General features: G+C 46.0%; 1 protein-coding gene across 1 annotated transcript in view; it reads right to left on the reverse strand.

Moving 5' to 3' along the window:
• Zyg11a (zyg-11 family member A, cell cycle regulator) overlaps positions 1–9,130 on the reverse strand; it is a 43,816-nt gene extending 34,686 nt beyond the window's left edge. The window contains exons 1-4 of the mRNA XM_029561259.1: positions 9,041–9,130; positions 5,311–5,476; positions 2,931–3,682; positions 446–586 (exon numbers count right to left, since the gene is read on the reverse strand). Of these exons, the coding sequence (XP_029417119.1) occupies positions 446–586; positions 2,931–3,682; positions 5,311–5,476; positions 9,041–9,130 (1,149 nt within the window). The remainder of the gene's footprint in view (positions 1–445; positions 587–2,930; positions 3,683–5,310; positions 5,477–9,040) is intronic.
• Positions 9,131–11,866: the final 2,736 nt, after the last annotated feature.

Raw genomic sequence — 11,866 nt, forward strand, 5'->3', positions numbered from 1 at the left:
AGGTGGATCTCTGTGAGTTCAAGGCCAGCCTGGTCTACATAGTTGAGTTCCAGGCCAGCTGGGGCTACAGGGAAACCCTGTCTCAAAAAGACCAACACAACACAACAAAACAAAAACAAACCAGTAACTTCATTTTCTTCATGCTTTCTGAACTAGGGGCCTTACATTTTCACTTTGTATCAGGCCTTGCAACAAACATAGCTGGCTCTGCTCCTCCCTGCTACTTTTGATGAGGAGGCGAAATGCCAGGGCTTATCCAAGGCAATGAAGAGAAAGGTTGGACTTCATTTTTCTCATTAATGAGATCCCTGCTGTCGGGTAACTCTAACACAGCGCAAAGGGAAAACTGGCATTCTCCCTTTTTAATGGGCACACTTGACTCACTGAAGACAGCACATGCTTTACTGTACTGTGTGTGGTAAACAACTTTTAAATGACCAGTTACCTTTAAAATGGCAGGCAGGGTGACCTGTAGTGAAAATGTCCCTTTGAAGAGCCTGTAGAGAGCTTCCTTCACAAAACATGACCTGTTCCTGTACCGGTTCAGTGCTTCGGAAATCTGACTCATGTTGGCGCCTCCAGCAACCTGAAAAACATGGCATTACAGTAGGTTTTACCCATTACCTCCCAGCACAAGCATTTGAGGACCTAGTGTTGAAACAATAACAATAGGTGCTGGATTAAATATTCTAGGTGATCTACAAAGCTGCTCCCGTCTAGTCCTATTCCAGTAGATTCAAGCATTCCTCAACCTCAGTTTTACATAGGGGTTCAGACAAGTGCAATAATGTGATGTTTGGTAACATAACAAAGCAAGTGGTACTGTCAGAATCAAATACATCTCCCTGCACCTAGATTCCAGTTAAGACCTCAACTAGGTGGTACATGCCTGTAACTTGGGAGGCAGAAGCAGAAGGATGGCCTCAAATTTGAGGCTAGCCAGGTCTACATAGTGAGACCCTATCTGAATCAAGAAGTGGGGAAAATCAAAACAAAATAAACAAGCAAACAGAACCTCAACTGACCGGTTTGGAGATCTCCCTCAGTGGTAAGGCACCTGCCTGACCAAGTGTGAAGCCCAGGGTGTCAAGCTCAGCACAAGCACAACCACTCAGCTGAATGTACAAGAACATGTCATGTTCCAGCAGCTGATCATGACTGATGCCTATCAGGGTACTAAGTACTCAGACAGGGTAAGACAGTAAGATGGGAAAGCCACAGGAAGGCATCTGCTTTTCTTCAGTACTAACCCTATGCTTCTTATACAGAAAGTCTTCCTTGCTATCACTAATTAACACATTTCAAACAGCCCACAGAGGTCGGGTCTGGAAGGTAATGGAAGTCTCCTGATTCTGGATCACACCTCCTTACTCTACAACACTCTCTCCTGTATCTCTTCCAACCATAAAATCATCAAGGAATTTAAACAAACTAGACATGTTAAGTTTTCAACACTCTGAGTAATGAAGAATAAGAAAGAAATATGGGAAAGAATAAAGATTCTGCAAAATGAAAAGAAAATCAAATCCACATTCATAGCATCATCCTGCCTCCAGCACTCACCCACAGCATCCTCCTCCCTCTATCACTCACTCAGCCATCATCCTGCCTCCAGCACTCACTCACAGTATCACTTTGGTTCCAGCACCAACAGCATCATACATCACTGACTAAACTGATAGGAAAGTGCTTTTGTTTTGCTGCAACAGGGTCTTAACCTATACCTCAAACTGGTCCCAAACTCAAAATCTACCCACCTCAGTCTCCCAAGAGCTGGAATCACAGGGGTATGTCAATATGCCCAATTAGAAAAGTACTTTTGAAAAAGGATCCCTATCAACTAACTGCCAAGAAATGAAGGTTCAAACCAATCCAAACATGCCTTTAATCCTAGTGCTCAGGAGGCAGAGACAGGTGGATCTCTGTGGGTTCAAGGCCAGATGGGGCTACAGGGAGACCCTATCTCAAAAAGACAAAAAAAAAAAAGAAGTTCTTTGTTGGGATTCTGTTCATGTTATAAATCATTACTATACACAAACAGAACCTCCTCCAGCTCCAGGGGGATTCAACACTTCTGGTCTCCATAAGCACCTACATTCACATATATATACCCGCAAGCAAGCAAGCAAGCAAGCAAGCAAGCAAGCAAGCAAGCAGAGAGAGAGAGAGAGAGAGAGAGACAGAGAGAGACAGAGACAGACAGAGAGACAGAGAGACATACACACCCCTAGCTTAGTCTACAGAACCAATTCCAGGCCAGGCAGGGCTATAGAATGAGACCCTGTCTCAAAAACAAAAACAAAAAAGAAAGCCTTCTTCAAGGAGGCTTTTTAAAAAATGTGTCCTTAGCCAGGCATGGTGGTGTATGTCTTTGACCCTAGCACTTGGGAGGCAGAGGCAGGCGGATCTCTGTGAGTTCAAGGCCAGCCTGATCTATATAGCAAGTTCCAGGCCAGCTGGGACTACAGGGAGACCCTGTCTCAAAAACACCAAAATAAATAAATTAATTAATTAAAATAAAATAAAAATAAAAATGTGTCCTGGGGAATCTGAACTCATGTCCTCATACTTAAGCACCAACAACTTTACCCAGTGAACCATCTTCTCAGTCCCCAGGATTTGTATCTTTTTTTGGTCTTCTTGAGACAAGGTCTCCATGTAGCCCCGGCTGGCCTGGCCTGGAACTCACTATGTAGACCAGGCTAGCCTTAAATTCATAGAGATATGCCTGCCTCTGCCTCCTGAGTGCTGGGATTAAAGGCATGTACTACCACACCTGGCTGAATCTTAACCTGTCTCAGACTAATTCCAGTAGTTATAAACTATCACATCCTCAGAATTTTATCTATGTAACCCACACCTAAAATAGATTCTGTCAATGAACATGTAATGTTCTCAAAAAATGAAATGAAACTTATTTTAGAACAAACCCTCAAGCCTTGCTTTGCTGTAAAGAAATCAGAGTAACCAGCATCTGTAGCCAGGAGTCCCACGAACTGCATCTTGGGCCGCTGTTGTATGAATGCTTCCACAACTGCATCAGTGATACAATTGCCTCCAGAAACATCCAGGGACACAACATTAGGCAGGATCTCCTTCTCCTGGAGCAAATGAAAAGCCAGGTCTGATCTGAGCTGTCTGTGATCAGAAATATCCAGGTAACACAGATACTTCAGTTCTCTAATGACACTGAGAACTTGCATGTTGGTCATGGTCAGGCACTTCAGATGGTGCATTGCGAGAAATCTAAGTCGTTCCTTACAGGCAAAGAGTGCAGAGATGTCTGTGACCAGAGTATTGGAGATATCCAAGCTGTCCAGGTTTGGTAACTGAGAAACAATGACCAGGTCTTCAGTGAAAAAGGAAACGTTGAAAACACTTAAAGCGCGAAGGCCAATGAGCTGACCAGGGGCCAGCAGTCTACAATCCTGAGGGACAGTCGTTGAGTCTAGCAGGAGACACCGAAGGTTGTGCTGGATCCAAGTACTGCTGCAGAGGGCATGCACGATGTCAGGGGCTGGAAGTCCAGAATGCACTGCGGTGGCGTCCACTTCAAGGAGCTTGTGATGGCAGAAAGCTTTCATGAAGGCAGCTGCCGAGATCTCGGCTCTCTGGATACTGATCATCTTCAGGTTCATCTCCTGGCCTTGGAAAACGCTTGCCGTCCTGTCAGTCAGCTTGCCTGAAAGAGAAGCCGAGCGGCTTGCACTGATGATATCCAGACCTCATACCCTTCCTGGATAAGATGCAGTATGACCTAGCACAGCTGCTACCAACAATTCTGACCACAATTACTGCTGACTGCGAGGCCATGTTCTAAACCCATCACCACGCTTACCTTATTTATTACTGCTGAGCAACTGTTAGCTATTAGATGAGGAACCCAAGGCAGGAAGACGAAGTGGCCTGCCCAAGGCCTGACAGGTGAAAGGCTCAGGTTTGTTTTGTTTTGTTTTTTTGAGGGGGGATTGTTTTGGTTTGGTTTGGTTTTGGTCCTGGCTAGCCTGGAACTCTCTATGTAGATCATAGAGAGTTATACAAGGCTGGCCTGCTTGTTTCTGCAAGGATGAAACGCTTATACCACTATGCCTAATCAAAGCTCATTTTATCAGTACCAACCTTGTTCACAGAAACAAAACACAAAATTAAATAGGGGGATAAACAACATGAGAAACTCTGCTACTGGTGACATTTAATCACAACACGGGCTGATCTTTGGCCACTTAGTTCTGCACTTCATTATCTCTATCTGCTGGATTCCATTAAGCAAAGATTTACAAAGTACTGTCTATCTGCAAGATTCCATGTTGGGCAATAAGCATTTAAGGTAATTAGACAGCTCTGGCCCCAAGGGATTCAGTCTAGGCCGACATACCAGGTACATAATTAAAATAGTATGATTGTGGGGCTGGAAAGATGGCTCAGCGGGTAAGAGCACTGGCTGCTCTTGCAGAGGAACTGGGTTTGGTTCCCAGCACCCACATGGTGGCTAACAACTATCCTTAACTCCAGTTCCAAGGGATCTGACACCATCTTCTGACCTCTGTGGGTATTGCACTACATGAGTACCCTTACGTACATACAGGCAATACACATACAGATAAAAGATTTTTAAAATAGTAACGGGCTATACTTCATTGGTGGAAAACTTGATACACAAGGCCTTGAGTTCAACTTACACACTACAAAAAGAAAAACAGAAACAAAACAAAATAGAATAAAAAAAAACCTCAAACTTCCAAAACTCTGTTTCTTAATGAATTTTTGCAAGGACAATTCCCAGATGTCACTACAGTCACAGAACCACAAACCTCAGGAAATGACTGCACACAAACCTCAAGGAAATTCCAAATCAAAAACAAACCTCAGGGGCTGGGAGATAGATGGTTCAGTGGTTAAAAGCATTGGCTACTCTTGCAGAGGACCTGGGTTCAGTTCCCAACACCCGCACAGTGGCTAACAACTGCCTGTAACTCCAGGTTCGGGGGATCCAACACCCTCTTCTGGCCTCTACAGGTACTAGACATGCACATGGTACACTTACATATAAAATAAAAATAATCTTAAGGGGACTGGAGAGATGGCTCAGTGGTTAAGAGCACTGGCTGCTTTTGCAGAGGACCTGGGTTTGGTTATGGCAGCTAACAACCATCTGTAACTCCAGTTCCAGGGATCCAATACCCTCTTCTAGCCTCTATAAGCACTGCACACATAGGTACACTTACATACATGTAGGCAAAACACTCATACACATAAAATAAATGAAAAAAAGTTTTAAAGACAACAGTACATATCTAGAGCACTTACTACCTTGCAAAGCCATCATCCTAAGGAATCTATCAGCTAGTTCCTGAGGGAGGCTCCAGTGCTCTGGAAGGCACAGTGTTCCATCAGGTCTTCTGGAACACCATTTGTCCAAGTTAGCAATCAAGACATTCAGGCAGATCTTGACCAAAGAGTAGGGTGATGCCTCCTCCTGGGGAAAAAAATTGTTAGAATTCATGTGGAAAAATTCAACATGAAAGTAAGTAGTCACCGAGCCAGCAAGATGGCTCAGCAGGTAAGGTGCTTACCGCAAAGGCTGATAACGTGAGTTCAACCCCCAAGATCATCATGGTAGAAGAGAGAACCAACTCCCACAAGTTGTTTTCTGATACACACACACACACACACACACACACGCACACACACACACACACACACACAATCTGGGGCTGGACAAATGACTCAGGGGTTAAAAGCTCTTGCAGAGGACCCAGGTTCAGTTCACAGCATATACATGGCTGCTAACAACCATCTATAACTTCAGTTCCACAGGATCTGATGCCCTCCTCTGGCCTTTGTGGGCACTGTATGCATCATATGGTATACTTATATACATGCAGGCAAAACACTCGTACATATAAATATTATTTTTTAATCCTGCAAAGAAAAAATACCAACTCATTTTCAAAGCAAAAATACCAACATGATATCAGATCTCTAGTGAGCAACCTTAGAAGGGAGGAAAGGGCTAGATGATGTATTTCAAGCCCTTAAAGTACCTGCCGACTGCCAAGAGAGCTATATTCAGCAAAATCATCTTCTAAAACTGACAGAAATACGGATATTCAAGGACAAGGACAAACTAATACCATTCATGACCACAAAGTCAGTGCTGCAAAAGGTAATGAATGAAATACTACACACAAAGGAAGATATAATTGTGGTTTTAGCTTTATAAACCCCGCTCTGCTTCCCTTGGGTTCTCTTGGGCACTAACCCCCTCTTGACTGCCAGCTTCTTTTGTTAGATAATAAAGACGCTTTTGATCAAAAAAGCGGTATCTCTGTGGGTTTTACAGTATTATATGCACAAAAATTGCAGCATCAAGTTTCATAAAACAAGCAGGAGGATCGTGGCAAGCTGGATGCCAGCCTGTTCTACATGTCTAACCCTGCGTTCTAGGCCAGCCAGGGCTACATAGCAAGAGTTCATGTCAAAAAGAATGGAAAGAATGGAAGGAAGAAAGAGGGAGGGGAGAAAGTTAAAAAAAAAGCAGAAACCATTAAAGTGTGTATTCATTTACGAAGAAATAATAAAACAAGACTGGAGAGATGGCTCAGCAGGTAAGAGCACTCACTGGGCAGCTCTTCTACAAGACCTGGGATCGGTTCCCAGGACCCACATGGAAACTAACAATCGTCCCTAACTCCATTTCCAAGGGCTCCAACATCTCTTCTGGCCTCTGTGGGCACTGAGTGTACAGGTACACTTAAATACATGCAGGGAAAACACTCATACACATAAAAATTTTAAAAAACTTTTGTTTGGTCTTTTTGAGACAGGGTCTCCCTGCAGCCCCAACTGGCCTGGAACTCACTATGTAGACCAGGCTGGCCTTGAACTCACAGAGATCCACCTGCCTCGGCCTCCCCAGTGCTGGGACCACCATGCCTGGCAAAAAAAATTTTTAAAGAATAAACCATGAGAGCCAAACCCCTTTGGCATACACCTAGTCGCAGGTACTCAGGAAGCTGAGGCAGAACTGCTTCAGGACAGCAGTCCAAGGTCATCCTAGATCACATGGTAAGAACCTATACACCGGAGGCAGGGGTCCAGAGGCCTGAGAAACTAAGGCAGAATGAATGTTGCCCTGCAACTTGCTGTGTAGACCTCTGGCTGGTCTCAAACTTAAAGTAATCCTCCTGCCTCTTCTGAAATTACAGGTGTGCACCCAATGAAGAATAACTTTTTTAAAAAATTAAGTTTTTTATTGTTTTTGTTTTTGAGACAGGGTCTTCCTATAGTCCCCGCTGGCCTAAACTCTCACTATGTAGCTCAGACTGGTGAGATCTGCCTGCCTCTACCTCCTGATTGCTAGGATTAAAGGCATGAGCCACCATGCCCAGTTTAAGATTTTATTTTTAATCAAATGCATGTGTACGTGTATGACTGTGTGTGGATCTATGTCCATGAGACCAGGTGGCCGAGGAAGATGTGTGACAGTGCAGGATCCCCTAGAACTGGAGTTTCGGGTGGCTGTGAGCCTCCCAACACTTGTGCTGCTGAGGAACTAGGAGTGTGGCAGATCCCTGACAGGCAGACAGCACAAAGGGCTGCAAAAGTAGCAAACTTCCAGCTGCCTCCTTACCCAAGACAAAGACCTTGGGGCTTTTTCTCCCAGGCAGGGCCCCTTTTCTTGACTGGGGATCTCCCTGCAACTGAGGAACTCACTAGGGAGACCAGGAACTCACTAGGCAGACCAGGCTGGCCTTGAACTCACAGAGATCCACCTGCCTCTGCCTCCTAAGTGCTGGAATTAAAGACATGCATCATGCATAGCTGGGAATACATACAGTTTTTTAAATACAAGTGAACCAAGATAGAGCATATTTGAGCCATAACACAAATACCAAAATCTCAGTAAAAATATACATGGATTAGAATCACAGAAGATGATATCTTGGGGCCGTGATAGCACAGATGGCTAGAGACCACTGCTTGACCTGATGACCTGAGTTCAATCCCAGGAAGGAGAAGACTCCCACTTGTCCTCTACATATGTGTCATGGCACTTACATGATAAATAAATGTAATTGAAAAGGGTAAAACTTTTTGAGACAGAGTCTTACTATGTAGTCCAGGCTGGCCTCTGCCTCCCCAGGGCTGGGATTAAAGGCATATGCCATCACACTGGCTTGTTTTGGGTTTTTAGGAAAAGGTCTGGCTATGTAGCCCAAGTTAGCCTTGAAACCTTGATGCTTCTGCCTCAGCCTCCCAAGTGCTGGGATACAGGTATGAATTGCCATGTCTACTTTTCATATATAAGATTTCTGGCAACAGATTACAGGTAACTAACAAAAGCTGTGTGCGGTGGGCCAAGCCTACAATCCCAGGATTTGTGGATATAGAGGCAAGAGGACTAGGAACCTAAGGTAATCCTGGGCCACCCTGGTGGCATTAGGCATGACTGAATGCGGCATTCAATATGCATCCTCGAGATCACTTTCAAGTGTAAATCACCTACACTTTCAAGTGTAAATCACCTAAACTTCACAGCTTCCCAGTGCAGTTTAACTGGAGACAAGCAGTGCCCACGGAAGACCAGGGATGACGAACTTCCTAAGAAGGGCGCTGGGGGCCGGAAAGGGAGAGGCAGGGGCTGCACGAGGGTTCCCCGGGGGCTGCAGGTTCCTCCCACCCCAGGTCCCTCGGGGCTGCAGGGCCCCCTCCCCAGGGTTCGAGGGGTCCCCCGGGGCTGCAGGGTCCCCTCCCAGGGCTCGAGGGGTCCCCCGGGGCTGCAGGGTCCCCTCCCAGGGCTCGAGGGATCCCCCGGGGCTGCAGGGTCCCCTCCCAGGGCTCGAGGGGTCCCCCAGGGCTGCAGGGCTCCCACCCCAAGCTCGCGGGGTCCCCCGGGGCTGCGGGGTCCCCTCCCAGGGCTCGCGGGGTCCCCCGGGGCCGCAGGGCCTCCAGCCCCGGGTCCTGACAGGTCCGCGGGGTCCCAGGCCTCTCGGAGCTAGGTCAGGGCGAGCGACCTCCGACGGCGGCGGGCGCTCACCTGCACCACGCAGCGGCCCGGCGCATCCTCCCGGCCGTCGGGCAGGACGAGGGTCCGTGGCGACAGCGCTAGGTGCAAGAAGTGGACCATCGCGACCTCGGCTGTCGAGCGTCCAGACTGCGCAGCTCCCGCAGGGCTGGCCGCCCGGGGTTTGAGACGCCTGCGGTGCGCCAAACGCCGGGGCCACCGACCCCGCCCCGCCCCGCCCCATCGCAGCCCCGCCCACCGGTTCTCGCCCTTCACCCAACTCCTACACACCTCTCCAGGCCTCCCCAGACCTCCGCTGGTCAGCGAGGGCCCACAGAATTGAAGGTCTATTTTGTTTTGATATTTGAAAATAAATAAGCGAGGCGCTGGAGATGGAGCTGGGAGCCTTGCTACGGCAAGCACATGCTTTAACAAGTTGAAATGCAGTTTCAAAAGGCTTGCCCCTAGAATGACAATAGTCATTTTCAAATTCCTAGAAGTCAGCTGTCAAAAACACTTTAGTTCCCGGAGACAGAGGCAGGTGGATCTCTGTGAGATCGAAGCATGCCTGTTCTACAAAGTGAGAGCTACATATTGAGACCCTGTCTCAAAAAGCAAACAACAAAAAGATAAATTGAGGACAGCCTTAGATTGTTGATTTATCTGAAGCTTAACTTACAGGCTTAATGTCAGATTGAAAGAGTTAATGTGTGTCTGTGGGATGTGAAATAAATACATCACAGCAAGTCCTAGATAAAAGGATTCAAATGTTAAAATTAGTTTTCAAGCGCAAATACCTACAAAATGCTTTTCTTCCACTATTTTCTTTTAATTAGGCCAACCAGCCTGGGATCTCACTTTGCAACTAAAGATAAATCTTGAATTTCTGATCCTCCTTCCTGCACCTCCCAACCCAAGTGACACCAAACCCAGATACAATCATACTTTAATCTTACTAAAAACTAAACGATGATGCCAAGTGCATATAGTGGGTGGGTATCATCCCATTTTACCTACCAGGAACTGAAGAAGCCAAAGGTTAGACAAGCCAGGCACCTGCCTGCATCAACAACCAAAGACTATGCACAAGTTCAAGGCCAGCCTAGTTTACTTACACTGAGAGTTCAAGGCCAGCCTAATTTACTTACACTGAGAGTTCAAGGCCAGCCTAGTTTACTTACACTGAGAGTTCAAGGCCAGCCTAGTTTACTTACACTGAGAGTTCAAGGCCACCAGGGTGTATTAACTTTCTATCGCTGTGATAAAATACTCTGACCAAAACCAACTTGAAGAGGAAAGGGTTTATTTCGGCTTACAGGACAGTCCTGAGGGAAGCCAGGGCAGGAGTTCAAGCAGGAACCTGGAGGTGAAACTAGAGCACAGACCATGGAGGAGTGCTGCTTACTGGCTTGCTCCTCTGGCCTGTGCTCAGCCTGCTTTTTCATACCACCCAGGACCACCTGCATCACCCACAGTGGGCTGGGCCTTCCATATCTGTTGAGTGATCACTCAAGAAAATGCCCCACAGACACAGCCACAAGCAATCTGATAGAGGAAATTCCCCAGCTGCGGCGCCCTGTCTCAGACGTGTTGACTTACCAACTGAAGCTCTCCAGTACACAGGGGTACATAACAAGGTCGTGTCTCAAAAACCAAGCACCTGCAACCCCAGAACTCTTTCTTCCTTCATTTTTTCTTATCAGACTGACAAAATAAGTAGAATTGTGTATTTATGTGAGAATCCTCAAAAGTGAAGATAATTCTGCAAATGACACCTCCTCCAAGGAGCTGAAGAAAGTACTACTGGAACAGAGTCAGGGCAGCGGCACCCCAAGGACTCTTACAGCCCTCTGTTAAGCAGGAGCTGGCCTGGCCAGCCCTGTCCCTAAATAAACCTTCACTGCTAGCCTGGATGCTGGGGCAGCTGCTAGACTAGGCACCACACAGGGACAGAATTTTCTCTGGAGAAGAACAAATAATTGAAGAAATTGAAAATAAAGTAGAAGCGGGCTGGAGAGATGGTTCAGACTCAGAAGTTAAGAGCACCAGCCGCTCTTGCAGAGGACCCAGGTTCAGTTCCCAGCACCCACATGGTGGCTAACAACCAGCTGTAACTCCATTTCCAGGGAGTCTAACCCCTTCAGGTACCAGACACACATGTGGTACACATACCTGCATGGGGGTAAAACATTCATATGTATTAGATAAAAATGAAAAATTAAAAAAAAATCTTCAAAGAAAATGAGGTAGAAGAACCAAGGTGAAGAGATTTTAGATCATTTTTTATTTTATGAGCATGAATGTTTTGCCTACATATAAGTGCACCCATGTCATGCAATGATCATGAAGACCAGAAGAGGGTGTTGGATCCCTGGAAATGAGTTACAGACAGTTATTAACTGAAATGTGGGTGCTGGGAACTGAACGCAAACCTGGTTCCAGCAGCCAGTGTTCTTACTTTATGCCATCTCTCTAGCCCCTAGATTGTTCCATTTACAAAAATATTTTAGCTTCCATGCTGGAAAGGAAAAATGAGTGCAATGCTTACATAAAGCTAAGATGTGAATTTATAGACAAAATCATGATTTGAACATCTGATGTGAAGTAAGCAGACACCAGGAAATGGCAGATTGGAGGTTGGTGGTTACAAAAATATTTTAGCTTCCATGCTGGAAAGGAAAAATGAGTGCAATGCTTACATAAAGCTAAGATGTGAATTTATAGACAAAATCATGATTTGAACATCTGATGTGAAGTAAGCAGACACCAGGAAATGGCAGATTGGAGGTTGGTGGTTGTTCTTTTGGATAAACTGCTGGCTCTTTTTATGACATACCTGATCATCTTCATAAGAGACAG

This window comes from Nannospalax galili, unplaced genomic scaffold, assembly GCF_000622305.1.
Source record: "Nannospalax galili isolate Female #2095 unplaced genomic scaffold, S.galili_v1.0 scaffold713, whole genome shotgun sequence".
NCBI classification, from domain to species: Eukaryota; Metazoa; Chordata; class Mammalia; order Rodentia; family Spalacidae; genus Nannospalax; species Nannospalax galili.